The 20,089-nt window shown below is 44.6% G+C and overlaps 2 protein-coding genes across 3 annotated transcripts; both read right to left on the bottom strand.

The window, feature by feature from the left end:
• Positions 1-24: 24 nt before the first annotated feature.
• Positions 25-5,814, bottom strand: LOC118210505 (NSFL1 cofactor p47-like). Its single transcript, XM_035386721.1, has 9 exons — positions 5,470-5,814; positions 4,591-4,688; positions 3,974-4,045; positions 3,361-3,526; positions 2,038-2,133; positions 1,811-1,920; positions 1,453-1,590; positions 780-956; positions 25-560 (listed from the first exon to the last, which is right to left on the bottom strand). The coding sequence occupies exons 1-9, from the start codon at positions 5,569-5,571 to the stop codon at positions 398-400; spliced, it is 1,122 nt and encodes a 373-aa protein (XP_035242612.1). The 5' UTR covers positions 5,572-5,814; the 3' UTR covers positions 25-397.
• Positions 5,815-7,346: 1,532 nt separating this feature from the next.
• Positions 7,347-19,311, bottom strand: bcl2l1 (BCL2 like 1). Of its 2 annotated transcripts, none has more exons than XM_035388381.1 (4): positions 19,011-19,311; positions 17,505-17,637; positions 14,324-15,051; positions 7,347-10,805 (listed from the first exon to the last, which is right to left on the bottom strand). In XM_035388381.1, the coding sequence occupies exons 3-4, from the start codon at positions 14,867-14,869 to the stop codon at positions 10,662-10,664; spliced, it is 690 nt and encodes a 229-aa protein (XP_035244272.1). In that variant the 5' UTR covers positions 14,870-15,051; positions 17,505-17,637; positions 19,011-19,311; the 3' UTR covers positions 7,347-10,661. The 2 variants fall into 2 exon arrangements, with proteins under 2 accessions (XP_035244272.1, XP_035244271.1); XM_035388380.1 differs by lacking the exon at positions 19,011-19,311 and adding an exon at positions 18,486-18,638.
• Positions 19,312-20,089: the final 778 nt, after the last annotated feature.

Raw genomic sequence — 20,089 nt, 5'->3', positions numbered from 1 at the left:
CAGTGATGGGACAAAAACAAACAATTTACCAGAGGTAAAAAAAAGCTTTATTATTTCTATTCACAATCAGCCAAGTCAACCAAGTATTCACTCAACTTCTCCTCGGCAACAAGATGAAACCCAAATTCACCCCCTCCTCTTGGAAGACAACTATGCTGTTTCACAAACCTATGAGGGGGGACACACAGTACTGTACAGGAAGTTACAAAACAGGAATGTATATCCTGTGGTGCTTGTGTCTTCAGTGGCAACCGGGTGCTGTGGGTCAGCCGAGCCAGCAGGGGGCTGACATCCTGCAGGAATCAGGTGCACCTGGTCAGCAGAGCCAGCGGGGGCCAATATTCCTGCGGGGATCAGCCCCGTGATTCAGTCCCGCCAGCGGGGGGCTGGGGCAACCTCACTTCAACCGCTGCACGATGACGGCGTTCAGGAGGCCGGCGTCCTTCAGCGTCTGGCTCTCGTCTGTCAGTTCCTTGTTGGGAAACGTAGTCATCAGCACAAACTCCACAGCGGCCATGGCAGGTCGAGCACTTGCCACAAACTCCCTCACGTCTGACACTCTGGTGGGCAGGACACGGGACATAAAGAAAGGAAGAGAAAAATAAAGAAACAAAACATGAGGCGGATGATATTCCAGGTTCTCTCTTGAAAGTATTACAGCTTAAATGCTGAATGCTGGTGGATTGTGTGTGTGTGTGTGTATGCGTGTACATGCACACGCATGTGCGTATGTTAGTTTATTCATGTGGGAGGGACATGCAGAGACAGGCAAGGCTCACCTGTGGCTGTGGTTAAATTTTTGCACCAGTCGGCCTCCATCAGCCAGCCGTATCTGGATGCTGGTCACTGGTTGAGTGTTGTCAAGGGCAACAGAGGCGCTGGCCTGCGATTCGATGGCTGCCTGGTCCTGCTGGCCACCCAATAATCCAGCAGGTGGAATCAGAGGAGGGGCTGAACTGTGTGTATATGAGGGGGGAAGAGCATGTTCACTTACAATAAGACGTGTTCAAGGGCTAAAGCTAATACTGACAGCTACCACAGCTGTTTCTCTACTGCTACACCAAATTATCCACGAAACAATAACAATACATGTTATTGGTTATCAATTAGTGTGTACAGAAATTTTAGAAAACCTTAACCTTACATTAAAAAAAATAATTATCCTTTTTTTTTTTTTAAAGCACTTCTCTGAAAAGTAACTGTAAAGAAGTGGCTGTTTGTTCCCTAGGGCCACCACCTACACTTACAAATTACTGCCCTCGTGTGGCCATACAGCACTACTACAGTGTTTTACAGAGACCGCAAACGCTGACTTCACCGAGGGACAAGCCGTATGATTGAGTTTCTTGTGTCAGACTGAAGAGATTCTACTGGGGAGAAGACACTTCGTCTTCACCTCAAAGCACTCCTCCCCCTGGTCCCACCCAGTCAGGTCCCTGGCCCCACCCTCACCTGCCCAGTTTCTGCCCCTCCCCACCAAACGCCCTGAAGGCAGATTTGGGCTTGGAGAACTCCACGTCACGGTGATCCTCCATGTCCAGATTCACCTTCCCTCCATGAGATAGCTGCCTCAACTCCTGAGGAATCTCTCTGGGAGATGGGGGAGACACAGAGGGAGGAAGGGAGAGAGAGGGTAAAAGTGAGAGAGGGACAGGAGCATAGGAAGAGAGAAGGATGTTTCTTTTAAACCACAGTGAATCAACTTCCCTGTCACATTATATTTAAACCAAAAGAGAATCACCTTCTCCATCACTTTACATTGAAACCACAGTGGAACAGGCCCTGTCCTCTCCTTCCAGCTCACACTTACCCCCGGCGCACAGACTCCAGGAAGTGGGCGTTGCCGGGGTCAGAGTAGTTCCTGAGTTCGCCGTCATCAAGGCTGAACCCCGTCTTCCACAGCTTCAGGACCACATGCACCTGCCGAAACGAATAAGCAATTTGAAACGAGAAGAGTGATGGGTAAATCGGAGGGAAGCGAGAGCGGGGGAGTAAAGGAGAAGATGGACAGATGGAGGGGAAGTGGGAGGCACTCACGTCCTGAGCAGGGTCACCACGTCGTCTGTCTCCCGCCACGTAGGCAGACTCCTCCTCAGGGGCGGCACCCAAACGATAGCCTCCGCCCACAAACGGCTGCAAACACAGAACGAGAGATCAGGACTGCGCACAAAAACGGCTACACACACTGCTGTCAGTAAAGAGGTGTGTGTGTGTGTACATGGCGCCTGTAAGGGGAGGTGAGGGTGTACATGGTGCCTGTAAGTGGAGATGTGTGTGTACATGGTGCCTGTAAGTGGAGATGTGTGTGTACATGGTGCCTGTAAGGGAAGGTGAGGGTGTACATGGTGCCTGTAAGTGGAGGTGAGGGTGTACATGGTGCCTGTAAGGGAATGTGAGGGTGTACATGGTGCCTGTAAGTGGAGGTGAGGGTGTACATGGTGCCTGTAAGTGGAGGTGAGGGTGTACATGGTGCCTGTAAGTGGAGGTGAGGGTGTACATGGTGCCTGTAAGGGAAGGTGAGGGTGTACATGGTGCCTGTAAGTGGAGGTGTGTGTGCACATGGTGCCTGTAAGGGGAGGTGTGTGTGTACATGCTGCCTGTAAGTGGAGGTGTGTGTGCACATGGTGCCTGTAAGTGGAGGTGAGGGTGTACATGGTGCCTGTAAGTGGAGGTGAGGGTGTACATGGTGCCTGTAAGGGAATGTGAGGGTGTACATGGTGCCTGTAAGTGGAGGTGAGGGTGTACATGGTGCCTGTAAGCGGAGGTGAGGGTGTACATGGTGCCTGTAAGTGGAGGTGAGGGTGTACATGGTGCCTGTAAGTGGAGGTGAGGGTGTACATGGTGCCTGTAAGGGAAGATGTGTGTGTACATGGTGCCTGTAAGTGGAGATGTGTGTGTACATGGTGCCTGTAAGTGGAGATGTGTGTGTACATGGTGCCTGTAAGGGAAGATGTGTGTGTACATGGTGCCTGTAAGTGGAGATGTGTGTGTACATGGTGCCTGTAAGGGAAGGTGAGGGTGTACATGGTGCCTGTAAGTGGAGGTGAGGGTGTACATGGTGCCTGTAAGTGGAGGTGAGGGTGTACATGGTGCCCGTAAGGGAAGGTGAGGGTGTACATGGTGCCTGTAAGTGGAGGTGAGGGTGTACATGGTGCCTGTAAGGGAAGGTGAGGGTGTACATGGTGCCTGTAAGTGGAGGTGTGGGTGTACATGGTGCCTGTAAGGGAAGGTGTGGGTGTACATGGTGCCTGTAAGGGAAGGTGTGGGTGTGTGTACATAGTGCCTGTACGTGGAGGTGTGTGTGTACATGGTGCCTGTAAGGGGAGGTGTGGCTGTAAATGAATACTCCCTCCCACGTACCCGTGACCCACTGGGCTCTCCAGGGCCCCGCCCTGCCCTCTCCACAGGTGTGGCCCCGTGCTCCTTGGCTCCCTTAAACAGTTCCTCCACCACCTCGTTGGGGCTCTTCTTCTTGGGAGGGCCAACAATTTCCTGGCCGCTGCGCTCCGACCCCCCAGCGTAAAACCTGCACGACGGGTATCATCAGGTCAAATCCAACAGAGAACAATTCAGCCAATACCGCACAGTTTAAAACCAGAGATCTTGCATAAATGAAACAGTTACTGAGCCTCAGAAGGGAGTGCGTTTTCCTGGTCATACTCACCAGCACATACACTTGCAGAGATATAGCAGGGGCACCAGACCCTGATAAAAGGACCCCGCACATTCAAAGAGAGTGAAAAGAATGCATTGTGGGAGAGAATATTCCAGAGCTGCGGAATAATCTATTGACTCAAACTACAGTCCAACAACACAGCCACCAAGGGGCAGCAGAGTGTACACTGAGCACTGCACACAGAAGAAGAGGGAATGGGGCAGTTTAGGCAAGAGAGGTGAGGGAAAGAGAGAGAAAATACTGGCAGGAGAGATGGCCCATTCCAACCTTTATAAAATGAATAGGAATGATCCTGACCTTTGCCCTTCCTCATCACCACCCTCCTGATCTTGGACCAGATCCCTGAAGGAAGTCACTCTGGGCTGGCTCCTGTACAAAATAGGAAGAGCAGCACAATTATATTAACACTTAAGGGGACAAACAGTACAGTGGACCAACTTTTCTGATGCATGGTGTTTTTTATGTAGGAGCTGCTTATGTGTTTAAAATACAAGCACAGATAGTGACATCATGATCTTCCTGAGACTTCGACAAACATTTTCTGTGAGAATACTGTATGTCATCTATAATGTAAATCTAAATTAAATCCAAACGCACGGTTCCTTTGTAGAAATACTCATCAGGGCAGTATGGTGAGGTACTGTGTATGATGTTGGCATTAGTGATTCTAAAACACACATACAGGAACAGTACCAGACATACAAGAACAGCACCGCTAGCACTATGACTAATATTAGGCCCGGGGGATAATGATAACAGTATTATATTTTCAGGTGAATACCATGAAAGGTTTATAGGATAAGAACTGAGTAAAAGTTGAAAATGTTCTCGGAAGGATTAAACTGGAATTTTCCACATATATTCATTTTAATTTTTACGGTAGAAGGAATTATGAAAATGCATGCACAGAGTACCTTGGACCAACAGGGTGCAACAGTGAAGATCCTTCTGGTTGAGGAAGGGTCACAATGTCATCATCGGCACCGTCTTCAAAGAAACTAGCCAAGGCGAGCTAAACACAAGCAGAGTTCTGTGAATTTCCCAAATGCTAAGCAAGAAGAGATAGGCCTACGGTGACACTAGCATTCTACAAAGAAACTAGTGACGAGTGTTTTATTTATCCAAGACAGTAGCCGTATCGGTAAAAATCCACTTTCTTCAACTGCCTTTCCATGAAACTGCATGACCGTATAAACCATATTTTCAACCAAGTGTTTGTGTGTCTTCTATTAGTCTATCACGTTTCATTTTTTGCAATGTAATGTTAGGGATGGCCAATTTAAACGCTTCCCCTACATTTGCCCTGGTTTTCTCACTGGATTCATGTACAGCTAGTTATCTGCTTTTAAACTACTGTGTGCCAAGAACGCCACAATAACAATTGTGAATCTCAAACAAAGTAGAACTAAGAAATAATATTTAATCAGATAAACAAGCTAACACAACCCAATAACCTTATCAACACTTCGCTGTTATTTAGGCAACTAGCCAACTGTAACCGGTGCAGCACTTCCATTGTACTATATTTGCTATGATAAAAAGAATGTATCGCATTACATCAGATAAGCTGATCCTAACGTAAAAATATTCGAGTAATATCAAATAGGCAGTGTGATGATGTGACGAAGGCCAGGCGTGTCAGCCAATTATAAAGCTAACACAGCTACTAGTTAGCTAGCTAGCTAGCTAGCTAACGTAGCGTACCAACCTAGCCGCTACATGGGACCACTGACACGCTTGTGTAGAACCGTCTAACGTCCCTCTGTTTACAATATGAAGCCTTTATCACCTACCTGTAAATCCCATCCAGCTGACTCAAGGAAAAAGCGCGCTCTCTCCTCATCAACATCAGTTACAGCTACAAACTCCCTCACGGCCTCCTCCTGGTCCGCCATTGTGAAATGACACAGCAAGTGTATTCCTTCTTTTCTGAGGGAAACCAACTAATTCAGCTACTTGACTACCTTAGTTCCGCTCAAATCTCAAATTATTTAATGCAAAGAAAACACTAACGTAGCCAATAAAATACAAATTAAATAGCGTTTAAAAATCAGTATTCGTGTCAACTTTACGATTTTATGATCCCTCAACCTTGCAGTAGTGGTAAGAAGTGCGAATATACTGAACTCGCACCACTCAGCTGACATAAAAGAGAACTGCACCAACTACAGTGATGCTTATCGGGAATTGTAGTTTAATATTCACAGGATAACTGATACTTCTGATTTAAGCTTTTTTACGAAGTTGCTTTAGGCATATTCTGCACCAGGGTTAGGGAACCATGGTCATGGAGAGCCAGAGATGTTCCTGGTTTTTACTACATCCAAACATATAACGACATACTGTTATTTTGTTAATTATCTGGCTTAATTATTACAGATAACCATGTGCTGGAGGTACATGGTGGTTCACCATTCTGGCTCAGGCTCTTAAAAATCAGCCCAGTTGCTGCAATTCAGCTTGGATGGAACAAAAACCAGAAACATCACTGGCACACCAGAACCAGGGTTGCCGACTCTGTACAGATATTCTGTTTTTAAAACAAGGCACAGATAAGGCAGGATGGCCACCATTCTTCAGCAAACATACTTTAGCAGCTTTAAATTTATCCTCAGGAATTCTGCTTCTGGTGTCCAATTTCTATTTTATTACATCACATATCTAGTCTAGTAAAGAATGCCTTCATTGCTTAATTTTGCAACATGAAACTCCTCAGATGTTCAAACAAGGAATTTAGAGACGTAATCTGCTGCCGCTGGGTGACAGCAGCTTAATGTAGAGGTGTGGACTGAAGCAGTACAACATGGTGTCACCACACAACAGTCACAGGTGAACCCACTGCTGTAGAGCATATTTCACACAGCATTCTTGATACAGTCACATTAATCGTCTGAAAAGCACACACCTGGAATTGTTCCGAAACTCATAAAAGGGGACATTCCTTAGTCTGTGTTAAGTGAAGCATCATACTGATAAGCAATTCAAAATGTTTGGAGACAAATCCCCAGGAAAAGTAATGTTTGGGTATTCTCTTCGCCTTGCAACCCTAAATCATGACAGCAGTTCATGATTTCTCAAAAAATTTGGCAGAAAAAATCTTTTAAACTCTTGCAACTATTGTATTGTCCATCTTGTGTATGGTGAATGCACAATGTGTTTGTCACTACTTCCCTTCCGTTACTCACACTAACCTCTAAATCTTGTATGAATTCTCAATATACAACTAATCACTAATATGTGAATCATACCTCAAAATAATAAAATAAATATTTAACTGACCAAAATATTACTGTTTTCCAATGGCCATTGCAGTTTCCAGAACTGAACAGGTTTCAAATCTGTGATTTGAATTGAAGAGGGCAGTTCACTAGTGCAGACCAAAGAAACAGCAAGAGCTTGACATTTTCTGTATGGGGGAATATTCAAAGATCCCTTCAAAATGTTTACCAAACCTAAAGAAAAACTATTGGAGATGGCTCAGTATTTTTATCCTTTGTGAAGAAAGCGTGTACAAAACAAGTGTGCCAGTAATTATGAAATCTTTTTGTTTTATACAGCCTTTTTTGCACTCCCAAGGGCGGCAGTAATTTTTGAGGGCTCTATATGTACACAAATTGGTTCAGCCACACATGCTGCCTCCCACCTCCCCAAGAAAAGTCAGAAAGGAAAATATCAGTCTTGGATAGCTCCTCTTTATTAAGTTTTAAATTATTTCAAACATTAAAGCAGGCTTCTAAGACATCAAATCTGCTTATTCAATGGTGTTCTTTCTAATACTTAAATGTACAGTTTATTCTATAAAGGAAAAAAAAACTTTAAAAAAATATTTTATTTTCTGTTTCATATGGGCTAAAACAAACACAAGGAACATTTACAGTTCAAAGCAGTGACTGTCTAATGGAGTATAAGGCAACAGGAAAGAACACGAAACGCTTTACCCTCAATATTTTACTTGTTTTTTGTTGAGTTTCAAATGTTGCTAAATAAAGCTATTCTAACTGTCATTTAAGTCAACTAGTATACATGATGTGGTGACAATTATGGTTTGGTTAGTTCTCAAGCAACAACCATGTTTTTCACAAGTTTAACACACGTGAACACATACAAAAGCATGCACATATGCACATGTGCACACACACATACACACACACACACACACACAGACACACATAAATGGATAAGTATTGGGGCGGTATGGATTTCTGTGGTCAGAGCAATACAAGCATCTGAGTTCGACAAGAAGGTCTGTTTGCTACATATCAAAAGTGACAGAAAAATGAATGGTATAGCCTGAGGCAGCTGCGTGTTCTGTATTGCAGTGGTTGACGGTCAGATGGAATCCATTTTAACCAACAGAACAAGACCATTGTTACATGAAGCTTCTGTAGTTCTCTGTCTGCAAAATGATTCAAAAAGCGCGAGAATATCACACAGACCAAGGAAAGAGGAGAGGCTGCAACAGGAATGTCATCCAAGAGCAGCAGACAATAATATGTTCAGTTGGGGTTGGGTTCAAAGGTCAAGGGTAAAAGATTTCACCGCTAACTCTGGCAGGAGGCCAGAGTTCTTATCTGGAGGTCAGCGGATTTGTGCACCTGTGCAGCAGTAGTGACCGAAACCAAGGGGCGTGATCAAAGCCACAGCCTGGCACCTGCAGCCCCGCCCCCCCAGAATGGCACAGCCACACCTGCAGCTGTGTTGATCAATCCATTCTTGAAAAAGGCTTTACTTTATGCAAGGCCTGGTTTCAGTAAATCTTTTTTAAAAATTACTTTTATTACAAAGAAAATTATACGCAATAGTATTATCAAACGCAATGATAAACCAAACAAAAACAAAGATGAAAAACCAAACAGACGGAAAAACACTGATATACTGCAATGAGGCGGCAAATAAGAGGGTAAAAAGCGCGTACAGCACCCATGCATGAAAAACAAACAAACAAAAATGGAAAAGAAAAATTTATGTCACCTTATAGTCCAGACAACACAGAGCAATGGAGGAAAATTGACACTGAACATCAAACATATTCACAATGCAATAAGAGTGCTGGGCAAACACTCAATACACAGATCGCAGGCCTGGGGTCCTGCGTGCGGTTAACAGCCCAGGGCAGCTTTTGCGTGCAAACAGCCGATCTCCAATCAGCTTCCTCTCCCCTGCACCGCACCCCACCAACTCTACATGAGGGACAGAAACTGACCTGGGATCTGTCCCAGGGGCTAGAATCCACGCTCTCACACTCAGTTTCCAAAGCTGTGCTTAATGGTGGGAAAGGACTGCTGAGCCAGGAGCTGAAAGGCAGAGAGGTGGTTTGTGGCTACAGCACGCACTAAATGCAGGGCCGTGCTTTTAATCTACCCTGGAAACCGGACATGGAAATGAGCAAAAAAAAAAGAACCGCTGATGCTAGCTTGACAGGGTTTAACCCCCCAACAAGGGGGGGGGGAGAAAAAAAAAAGAAGAAGCTGGGTGACCTCAAAATTATACATGAAATGGCAGCATTTTGGCAGAAATTGGGTCTGGACTGGGCAGAACCTCCCAGTTCTGCAGCATGATCCAAGGTTGGCGCTGCTTGCTCCCACTGAGCCTCATGCCCCCTTTCACAGGAAATCCCACTGCCAGGGAGGAGGGGGTCAGTACCCATGAAACAAAGACAGCCTGCTCACAGCAAACAAGAAAACACTTGTCTGGAAACTAAAACATTTTTAAAAGTTACTAATTTTGTCTTTTTCCCCAGCCAAAGTGAGGCATTGCTAAGATCTTCTAGAACCACGGCAGTAAGTCAAGGCAAGAAAAGTAGAGAAAAACAAAACAAATGGGAAAACAACTCCAGGAATAAGACTTTAAAAGTTTAGTGCATGTAGGGACCTTAAGCAAGTCACATACAAACAAACGCCCGCGGACCTGGGAAACAGGGCAAAGTGTCACAGATAACTGGACGGAAAACAATCCAACGCATAAAAACAGAAGATAAAACATGACAGCTGGAATATACTCTGATGCAAGCAGTGTTCGTGTGTCAACTAAAACTGGGACAACCTGGGAACTGTCCTAGGGAACAAAAGGTTTTTGGTTTCCCTGGACAAGGATAACTCTTTCAAACTGCAAAATTTTGCACATTAAGTTTCTTCATGAACAACAGTCTTTGATTGGTCCCTGCTCATCAGCAATGCCTTTGATTGGTCCTTGAAGGAAATCTCAGTGGATGAGGCATGTGGCCCATTATCATAAAGATTTTGAATTCTTGGGTACTCTTTTAGTGTGTCAACATACCTACACACCAACTTCTTCTTAAATAGGACTACAATACTCAACTCTCTGCTAGAAAAAAAACCAAACAAACTGAAATTCCTGTGACTCCAGTGACTCTGTGCTTCCCCTACTGATTCAGAGGGCCCTCTACAGCCTGGTTGTTCTCAAGGAAAGTCCAGTAAGCTCCTGTTCATGTGTCACCCCTCCCTTTTCTCCATCCATCCATCCATCAACCTCTCTCTCATTCAGCCTGAAAGAGCGTTACTCATTTACATAGCCTCCCCACCCCATCGCGCCACCCCCCCTAATAAATAAAATGTATGCAATTTATATACAGTCAGCAATAATAATCATCACAGCATGTGAGGGCAGAGAGGGGAAAGGAAAAGTGACACATGTGATCCCCGCCCCCTGCCCCCTCCCTCAAAAAAAGTCGCTCTTGGTGTTCGGTTTTCTGTGGGGGGTAGTGTGTTGTGTGACATTGGCCTCTTGTTGCATTCTGGGATTGGGAGCAGGAGGACTGGTGATGCAGATGGCGGGAACAGCAGCTGGGTCTGTCAGTCGGCCATTTTTCTCTTTCTCAGTGCTTTAGGATGCAGGATGCAAGTAAACATGAAAACACTTGGCAATATTTGTTTTTTTTTTTGTTTTTTTCCTTCTTTCTCTCTCATCTTCCTTCATGTTTTGCTGGAGGGCGGCCAGAAGGTAGCGCTGTTTGTGGCACTCTACCTCAGTGGCGTTTGCTGGTGATGAGCGAGACAAGCAGCACGCCCGTGGCAAGCGTGATGCCGGCAATCAGCCATCTTTTAAAGTTCTCCTGAGAGCGCCGTGATTCCGCTGCTGCGTCATGCCCAAAGATCTCAGCGAAGCGGTCCTGCAGAGAGAGAGAGAGAGAGAGAGATACAGAAACAGAGAGAGACAGAGAGAGAGATACAGCCAGAAAGAGAGAGACATAGAGAGAGATACAGAAACAGAGTCATGCATCAGTTCACAAACACATACAGTACACATGTAGCTATAAATACTTTAGACAGGATAATACAAACAAGTCCAGCAGACTTATTTTCATTGTGGTCCTCCTCCGTTACCTCCCCACCACTGTCCCGCCTTGCCTCCACTCTCCCACCTCCCCTAGCTGGTACAGGGACAGAGAACCCAGGAATCTGCTTATAAAAGGCCTCATTCAGATTCCACTGCCCAGGAAACACATGGACCCTTGTGCCTGTGGGAAGTGAGCTCATAATAATCTGGCACTGGCTGAACCCTCTGCTAGAATCAGAATAACACCGTCTTTCTGCCAGCTGCAAACATCCCAGAAATGCTGGCTACCTCTTCAGCCGGGTCACTTCCGCATTAGGCAGAATGTCTGGGTGAAATAAAAGGCCGAACAGGAAGCATACCTGCACGCAAGTGAGCACCGACAGTGTAAGAAATGCAGTTAGACACGTTTGTAAAAACAGACTTGTTGGGACATGTTTCCTGGAGAATGAGTGAACGTTTTGGGGATTTAGCTTTACTAAACCAGCACTGAATCAGCGAGCTGGTCACTGGGGTGCAAACTTCACTTTGTAATCTCTCTCCAAGAGCGACCATGTGGAAGCGTGCTAAATAGTGAGCAGGTGGGGCCGACGGGGAAGATATTTATCACAGAAGGTCCAAAACAATCCAACACCAGAGATAAAACAGGCAAACAAACAACTTTACAAACTGTGTCACTAGAACCCAAGAACCTCAAAACATGCTGTGACAACACTACTGCTATGTCCCAGAGAATGGCCATACAGTGCATCTCAGCTGAGCAAGCGCACAGTCTCTACCACCGTGATGATGTCACAATAAGGACAGTAGCTGGTAGAACCATGAATGGCTTTAACCCAGGTTTTCTTGAAATTTTTTTTTTTTTTTTTTTCAAAACTCTAAGTCAAGTGTTCTAGAATTCCACTGCTTACAATTACCCGGAGTGATTGTTACATCAGCATTAGAATGTTCAATGAAGAACACCCTTAACACATATTTGTAATCTTACACTTTAAAGGGTTAAATGACCAATCAGAGCACTCCCATTTCTAACAGGGCAGAGGCACAGAGACTCTGGCAAACCTGGTTTCAGAGAACACCATGGTTGCCCATCTGTAACACTGAGCACATACTCTTCAGTAGAAATCATTTGTGGACTGCAGTGCTGATTCACTGCAAAATGATAGTGCATGTTTTTAAGAGGTAAATTGTGGTCCTGTCAGCCATGCAGATGCAGTTTTCCAGTCTCTTCTGTGGCTGGCATGTGGCTACAAAGTGCAGTTCTTTCCCTGTTGCCATCTGAAACAACGGATGGTTATTGTTTTCAATGGGCCTTTCTGAGCTCATTAAAAGTGATTTATAGCAGCCTGGGCAGGGCTTCTCCCTGCTCCAGTCTCAAGGGACTCATGGGACCAAGCTATCTGATGTTAGTACACTTGATTTTAAAGGAAGCCGATTGGCTAAATTCTGCCTTCCCTCTTCACACTTCTGTTCAGGGACAGCCCACATGCCCAGGCACGCCTGTTGTGCACACGTACGCACTCATGCACGCACGCACGCACGCACGCACAGCCCAGAGAGACAAAGAGTGAAAAAATGGTGTAGCTTACAGAACAAAGACCAAGACGGAGGGAGGAGTACACGCGCCCATACTTCTCAGATTGTATCCAAATACAGAACACTGGGACAGTCAGCACATTAACAAACAAACCTCAGTAAATGATTCTCTTACAAAAGTGACCTAATTTAGAAAGGCAGTCAATACCCTATCTCCCTTCCCAAAAAGACTGCCGGTCAGAACAGGTTATATATTACACAGGAACCAGGGACACAGAGAGAGCACTGCTAGCACCACCCACCAGCAACCGCTTGGGTCGCATATGTCACTTCCTGTTTCCCACAGAAACAGCTGCAGCAGGAACACAGATATCCAAATACCGATCGCGAGAGGGAGATACGATCTCTGATATCAGACCTCCGGGATGCTAATGACTGGAGGCGGCTGTGAGGGGTGGGGCAGGTTCAGATTCAAATTCCCAGGTGAGTGGAGGCTGCTGTGGCCCCTGGGCAGGCTGCTTTACCTGCAGCATGCCGGTAGCCTGGCACCCAGCAGCACAAATTAATAACATGGAAAATATGTAATCTATGCAAGCACCCTGGACGGGGGGTGGAGGGCTGGGAGTGTCTGTGACTCATGGTAAGCGGTGTCTGTGCACTTCTACACTGAGCCACACCAAAGAGTTCATTAACTCGTTCAGCAGCATTGCTGCATTTAACACTATATCCTCAAACTTGTCTGTCCTTAAAAGCACTACGTTCTCAAGCTCCCTGCTGCACCTACAATGGGCACCGTGATGTTATGAACATTACACAGAAGCTAACCACAGCTATCCTGCAACTATAAGATGTACCGGCCACTAGAAAGCAATCAACCCGACAAACAAAATGACCTTCTCAGCCAGTATAATATTTTTATGTAATCTGATAAAAAATTCAGTCAAAAGTATTTTATTTGAAAAGGCCACCAGCTGGTACTGAAAATGTCACAACTGTCAGTTAGGAAGCTAAGTGGTCAATTAAGGCTAAAGATGCTGCGATGTGACCCCCCCATACATTTATTTTGGGGGCACCACTGCTGGTTTTGGGGGTGCCACTGCTGGTTTCCTTCAGGGCAGTTGGATTTCTCTCATCTCTAGGGGTCCTCTTCCCTTTAGTGTCAAATAACATACGTCAGCATTTTAGATGAATTCATGATCCCTGTACACAGATCACATGGTTTTTAATAAATATTTTTTCATCAAAGCTATGCTTGTTCTGTGCAGTTTCCCCCAAACTTTATACTTCTCATCATCAGGATAGATCATACTGGGTCCATGGTACACGCTGATCCATATAGTGTAGAGATCAATGAAACTACGTAGCATTTAACCAGATAAAAAAAGGTCATCACAGTCATCCTGCTATGATGACCTCAGATACCAGAGTTCAGGTCCAGCACAGCAAACAAACAAACAATCCAGATGAGGTCAGGGTAGGTTGGGGGGAGGGGGGGGGAGTCACATGTCACTGAAATGCTTTCAGTAAGATGGTGAAATATAGTGGCAGTGGAGAGCCTCACCGTTGGGTGACAAAGAAGTGTGTAAATGGACTGCTTCAGAATGACCTTACTCCAATGAGCACTGAGATTTGGGTCTCAATTGAAGAGAGAAGAGGACCACCCCTCAATGAGGCCAGAACGCCCATTCAGTGAGAGAAGGCCGCCCAATCAACTAGACAGGACCGCCCCCTCACCCAGCGCTCTCATTCATTCATTCACACACACACACACACACGCATTTATTAGGCACTCTCACGGCAGCGGGCTAACACACTCACCCATCCTCCCTGCAGCTGGATCCAGGGCTGAATGTGGTTGTCCAGGTAGACGGTCATCCAGTCTGCGATGCGGACCACCAGGGGATTCATCTCCTTCTCCACGCACTCCACGCACAGCGCGCCGCCAAAGGCGAACAGCCCCACCACGCGGCCCCAGTTGACGCCGTCGCGGAACACCTCGTTCATGACGCTCTCGAAGCTCTGGTAGGCGGTGGCGGGCGTGATGTGCAGCTGGGAGGACAGGTCACTGAAGGCACGGCTGTAGCGCAGCTCGAACTCGTTGGCGGAGTCCCGCAGCGCCTCCTTCACCGCCTCAAGCCTGCGGGGCGACGGGGGGCGTGGCACCTCGGGGCTGCGCCCGTTCACCGAGCCGTTGGCGTGCCCCGCTCCGGACGCCGCGCCCTCCGCCTGCTCCTCCCCCTCCCCCTCCACCTCTGCAGGTCCCTCCGTCCCCCCGCTGGGCTCCGTCAGTCCGCTGGGATAGTTCCTCTGGGAGAGCTTGTAGTTTATATAGAACACCACCAGATCCCTGTTACTGTAAGACATGTTTCTTTCCCTCAATTTCTTCCCTGCGGATTCGCCCGAGTTTCCAGACCACAGCCTCTGTCTGTCCAGTCTGTCTCTATCTAGTGCTCTCTGTCTTCATGCACTAGGTTCCATTACCTCCCCCCTCCTTTCCGGATGTTTCCGTGGCTCCGGCTCGTGCCCCTCAGCACCACGGCGACCTCCTGGGGTAAAAGAGAATGGACAGGGGAAACAAAGACCAAGATGTGCATTAATCTGCCTCTGAGAGGGACCCTGTGCACACCTCCAGCCATTCAGAACTGCACATTTGGAACACGAAGACTTTAAATTAGACAGGCAAATTGTAATAGCCGATTCTGAATGCGTAACTGATGACACAGTGACTGAAGCATGCTTCTGCTTTTAACCCTGCTCTTACACAACTGTCTCCTCCCTGTACATTAGTGTCATTCGGACTGATTGTCTTTACCTTTGGAACGTTGTGCATTACATCAGGTCCCCCTTGCCAAAAAGATTTAGATCACAACTGGATCTTTCCAGTTAAAGAAAGAATAAATAAATAAACACATAAATAAAAAAAATGGGGAGGGCAGAGTTAAGAGCTTCGGGAAAAAGATAAACCAAGTTAATCATGTCACATTGCAGCAAGCACCATCTGGAATGATGCTGAGCAAAAGACAAGGCTTAAGGGGGGAATAACTTAGAAATGTTTAGCTTCAGCAACTTCAGTATGTAGAGAAAAATATGTGAGCCTTGAATTTACTTAAACTTTATTTTATGTTACAGGGCCAATTAACAGCTACTTGCCTGCCTCAGAATTAGCTCTAAAGTGTAATTTCATCTGTTGTCCTAGGGCAGATAACAATAAAAAACAAAATACATGAAAAATAATGTTACACATTCCATTAAGAGCTTCACTGCCCCATTGTAACACCCACAGGAGGACACCAGATTATAACACTGTGCTGGCAGACATGTTAATCCTGGACTGGCAGTTAAAGTTTAACACATTGTCACTCCCACACAAAAACTCAAATCCATAATCGCAGATACACTTTCATACTCATAAATATGCTATAACTCACCAGAATACAATGTGCACAGATACAACACTCACTATAATCCAAACTGCAGATACAACTCACTATAATCCCATATGAACAATTTGCTATTACTCACAATATTCCACGAGCAGCAAAATCTATGCTAAACCTCTCATATGCAGATACACTATAACTCACTAAAATCCCATATGCAGATACACTTTTAATGTTTTTAATTAAATATTGTAAAATGCGTTCTTTTAAAGGCATGAAATTGTTCATGCAATCCCTACATATCTCTCTCTTCACCCCACTGCACGAGCCCAGGTTCAGAAAATGTTCTTTGCATGTGAATTTAAATGAGGACATATATTAATCAATTAACACATAAAGGTGCGAAAATAAATTAGGAAACAGTCACGGTTCCTCGGAATTCATCCCAGGCAGCTGTTTTTTTATTAGACACAGCTGATATTGCGTAGAAGACATGACAAATGATAATATAAATAGCAATAGTCATCATCGTCATTATCATCATCTAGAAAGTGTAAGTGTCGTATCATGAGAATTGTCTCAAAACTGACAAACTGAACTAGCTAACTTTAAACATAATGAAGTTTCGATTTCAAAGAACAGGAAAATGCTGACGAGAAACATGCAACTATTCTTCTGCAACTGCTACTGTGACATACAATTGATCTCCACCAAAAAACGGTCAAAACATTAAGGACATGCTGGACATCAATGATCTTAATTGTAATTCCTTCTGGTGACTAAGACCGTTTTCCACAGCATGATCGAGGAAGGGGGATTTAACGTTAGTTACCTGCATGGAGAACCGGAGAGGGGGCGGTTGCACTTTCGTTTTGTTTTGTTTTTCGGCCATCGTGCCTGTGATTCATGACTCGGTTCATAATACCAAGGTAACCTTTAGTATGGTGATCGTGGCATTTGGTGTGGCATTTGGGATTGGAGTTAAAATGAATTATCACGTATTAGGTACCGATAATAGAGACTTCCTGAAGCGATAATAAACAACGTCTAGAGAAAGGCAAAGCAGCTATTATATGATGCTAGCATTAGCTAACAAGGGAAACTTAAAGGGACAAAATTCAAGGAGCTAACGTTAGTCTACTGTTTATGTCCATATGCCTACTGTGTACGAATTTTGTATGTTAGATTATCAATTCCTGCTACTAGGACTATATAGCTAACCAATATAAAATGCTAACTCGCGTCATGTGTTTGCTGGCTACAAGATAGCTGTGGTACTAAGTAAGAATGGCACGCTGTTAACTGGATAAATTACCAGCTGGTTACACGTATCATAAAATAAGAAAAAATAAATAAAGGGCAGAGTCAACAAACTCCATGTCATGCTTCATTTAACAAACGAGCACATCACCAAAACCATGAAACAGCGAAGCTAGCAAAAGCTAAGTAGCATACTCTTTGCTTGCCAATTACCTACGTTAGCCAACGTAGCCATTGTTCAATCGCCAAGTGAGATATCTACAAAAATAAATCCAACAAATAATAGCAAGAATGTGCTACCATTAGCCATCCATCTTTCACAATCGAACTTGATACTTAAGGTAAACAAGATCACTTACCTTGACCTGCGAACACTTTCAAACGTGGTGTCTTCACACTCTTGGTTGATATAGTTAGCTAGAGAGCTAGCTAGCTACTTGGTGAATGCAAGTTGTTAGATTACCAGTGACAGAGACCAAAAGCTGTCAAAACCTGGGGAAAGAGAGCAGAAAGGACCTTCGCTCACATCGCGCAGTGCAGTGTTTTCGCCCTGCCTTCCCCACTTATGATAGGATGGACCCCCACTTTCTACCGTACATTACGTAACAGTTGCGCACCAACTGGGCTCATTATGTAGGTTAGCATCCCGAGGTATCAAGCTGGCACTCAGCAAACAGTTACCACTGCTACAGTAGCTATCCGTCATAACAAACACATAATAGACATAGATGCCAATCGACAGCTAGCTAATTTAGCTAACATTAATATACAGAGCTTTAGGTATACTATCGAACAAATGCTGAACATTAATACCAGAGTTAACATACACACCAACCAACGTTGGCTAGTGGTCAGAATTTCAGTCTTGCACTTAACATTATTTTAGCAAGCCATCTTCTAAGGATAAGCATGATGCATCTTATCTACCGTAGTTAATGTTTTACTGTAACTGGTGCATACTGTGAATTTAATGACAGTCAAACATAGGAGCAAATGGAAAATCAAACCCGTTCGACCAACAAGGTATTCAAATGGACTTGACGGTGGTCTTGTATTGATTACATTGTTGTAACGTAAATTCTAAGTAGACGACATCGAGCGAGAATTAAAGACACGGTATTTCCCGAAGGGAATGTCGCTCTTAGTCTTAGCTAGTTCTTGTGTCATCCAGCTGCATGAACAATTGCCCACGTAAGCTAGCTAGTTAGCTATCAAGGATAGCTAGCAAGGCACCTCCAGAAAAGAAGGCAGCCACGAAATTGCGATAGCGAACTATGCAATTAATATTATTCTCAGCCTGCGTCTGACATCAGTAACGCACAGTAACGTTATAAACTTACATCTGCGATTCTATACACATCCTTAATCACCAACATGCCCGTGTTTACCAACGCGCAGCGCGAGTAGCTAAGTAGCTGGCCAGCTACATATCCGACATTCCTGCTGCTGGAACAAGCTGGCTCTGTAGCTCCCGTATTGGCCAGTTTCGATGTCATTAAATTCTGATGTTCCGCCTATAGTGTCACTGAAGGTGACCAATACTAGAATGGTCTTAAAACGGAAATATTGTAGCTTCCGTTTGCATCAAACTAAACATCCCATTGTTGATTGCAAGAAGAAAAGGAATTGAGTCATATATTACTAGCGGTTTTCGAAATAGATGAATAATGTAGGCTACCATTTCGATTTCTACAGTGCCTAATACTCAGATTATTTATGCCTAGTCTATTGACTTCACGTTATACTCCGATAGATCATCTGTAAACAAAATATGAGAAATAAAGGTTGATCACTATGGTAACAACAAGATTCTAAAATACAGAAGTACACCATTAACATTTTAATGTTTAAATTAATCAACCTACTCGCCGTCTTAGTGTTTTCTTTTATCCACCACAGTATTCTGTCGATGTCGTCGTCACGTGGATCAAATCACCGATAAACACACAGTATCCGCTGTGTAAACGTCCATTACCACTGGCTGGTATTTTGAAAATGAGCGTTGGTGTGCTGTTTTTAAGTATCGTAGACGAAGCTGGCGAAACGTTGCAGTGAATTGCAAGAACAATTTGGAGGCGACTACTCGTGCTGCTTCCGCAAAGTCGCACAAGGTCCTCTGGACACGAAGATTTTGACATGAGTCACAATCAACTAACATGGAATGAAATGGAACTACATATGTCTTTGCTCAGAAAACGATGGCACCTAGAGCTTGTAATCGATAGTAAAATAATGGAGCCAGAAAACAAATGTGGCTATAATAATATTTCTTAGGCATGTGCTTTTATTCATTTTAATTTAAAGAAACATACTATCCTATAACATAATTAGCTTTATATTCATGACAGGAATCATGTGAAAATACGCACAAAGACAGCGGCGATTTTGAAGTTAACCTTACGATAGCAGCGTCAACAATCAGGCCGAGGATATCAGCCTGTTAGTTATGTAGCCTATTATTTTTAATAGGTAGGCCTACGTGTATTCATTTAACATAAACTGGGACGAAATTTTTATCTATGCTAATTAGGCATATGCAGAACCAGTTTAATACCCGATACAATTCCCATCTTGATTTGGCTTATGCAACTCTCTATGCAAAATGGTTTAAACTTAAGATTTCAGGACTGGGGTGTATTAGACAGGAAGCAGGGCAATCCGGTTTCTGAATAAGATTTAAATATCCAATTAAATGAGATCATTTTAGCATTATAGTTATTGACACAGAAGGCAGGTTTTTGTGTCGTATTGACACAGAAGCCAGCCACAGTGCAGCACCCAGCGACCAACTCCAGTTCCGAGGCCAGTGCTTTGGCCAAGGCAGGAGTAGACCTAATCTGACATCGTTTGGTGTAGGAGGAAACTGAAGTACCCAGAGGAAACCCACGTGAACATGGGGAGAACATGCAAACTGCACACAGAGAGGATCCGACTAGCTAGGGCT

This window comes from Anguilla anguilla, chromosome 13 (assembly GCF_013347855.1).
Source record: "Anguilla anguilla isolate fAngAng1 chromosome 13, fAngAng1.pri, whole genome shotgun sequence".
NCBI lineage: Eukaryota > Metazoa > Chordata > Actinopteri > Anguilliformes > Anguillidae > Anguilla > Anguilla anguilla.
This window is presented reverse-complemented; position numbering and strand designations above follow the sequence as displayed.

Excerpts from the sequence above, each read along its gene's own strand:
- LOC118210505 (XM_035386721.1), bottom strand. The coding sequence starts at position 5,571 with ATGGCGGACCAGGAGGAGGCCGTGAGGGAGTTTGTAGCTGTAACTGAT. Across the intron at positions 1,591-1,810 it reads CTGGAGTCTGTGCGCCGGGG|AGAGATTCCTCAGGAGTTGA; the intron begins GTAAGTGTGAGC and ends CCCATCTCCCAG. Across the intron at positions 561-779 it reads AAATTTAACCACAGCCACAG|AGTGTCAGACGTGAGGGAGT; the intron begins GTGAGCCTTGCC and ends CCTGCCCACCAG.
- bcl2l1 (XM_035388381.1), bottom strand. The coding sequence starts at position 14,869 with ATGTCTTACAGTAACAGGGATCTGGTGGTGTTCTATATAAACTACAAG. Across the intron at positions 10,806-14,323 it reads TCCAGCTGCAGGGAGGATGG|GACCGCTTCGCTGAGATCTT; the intron begins GTGAGTGTGTTA and ends CTCTCTCTGCAG.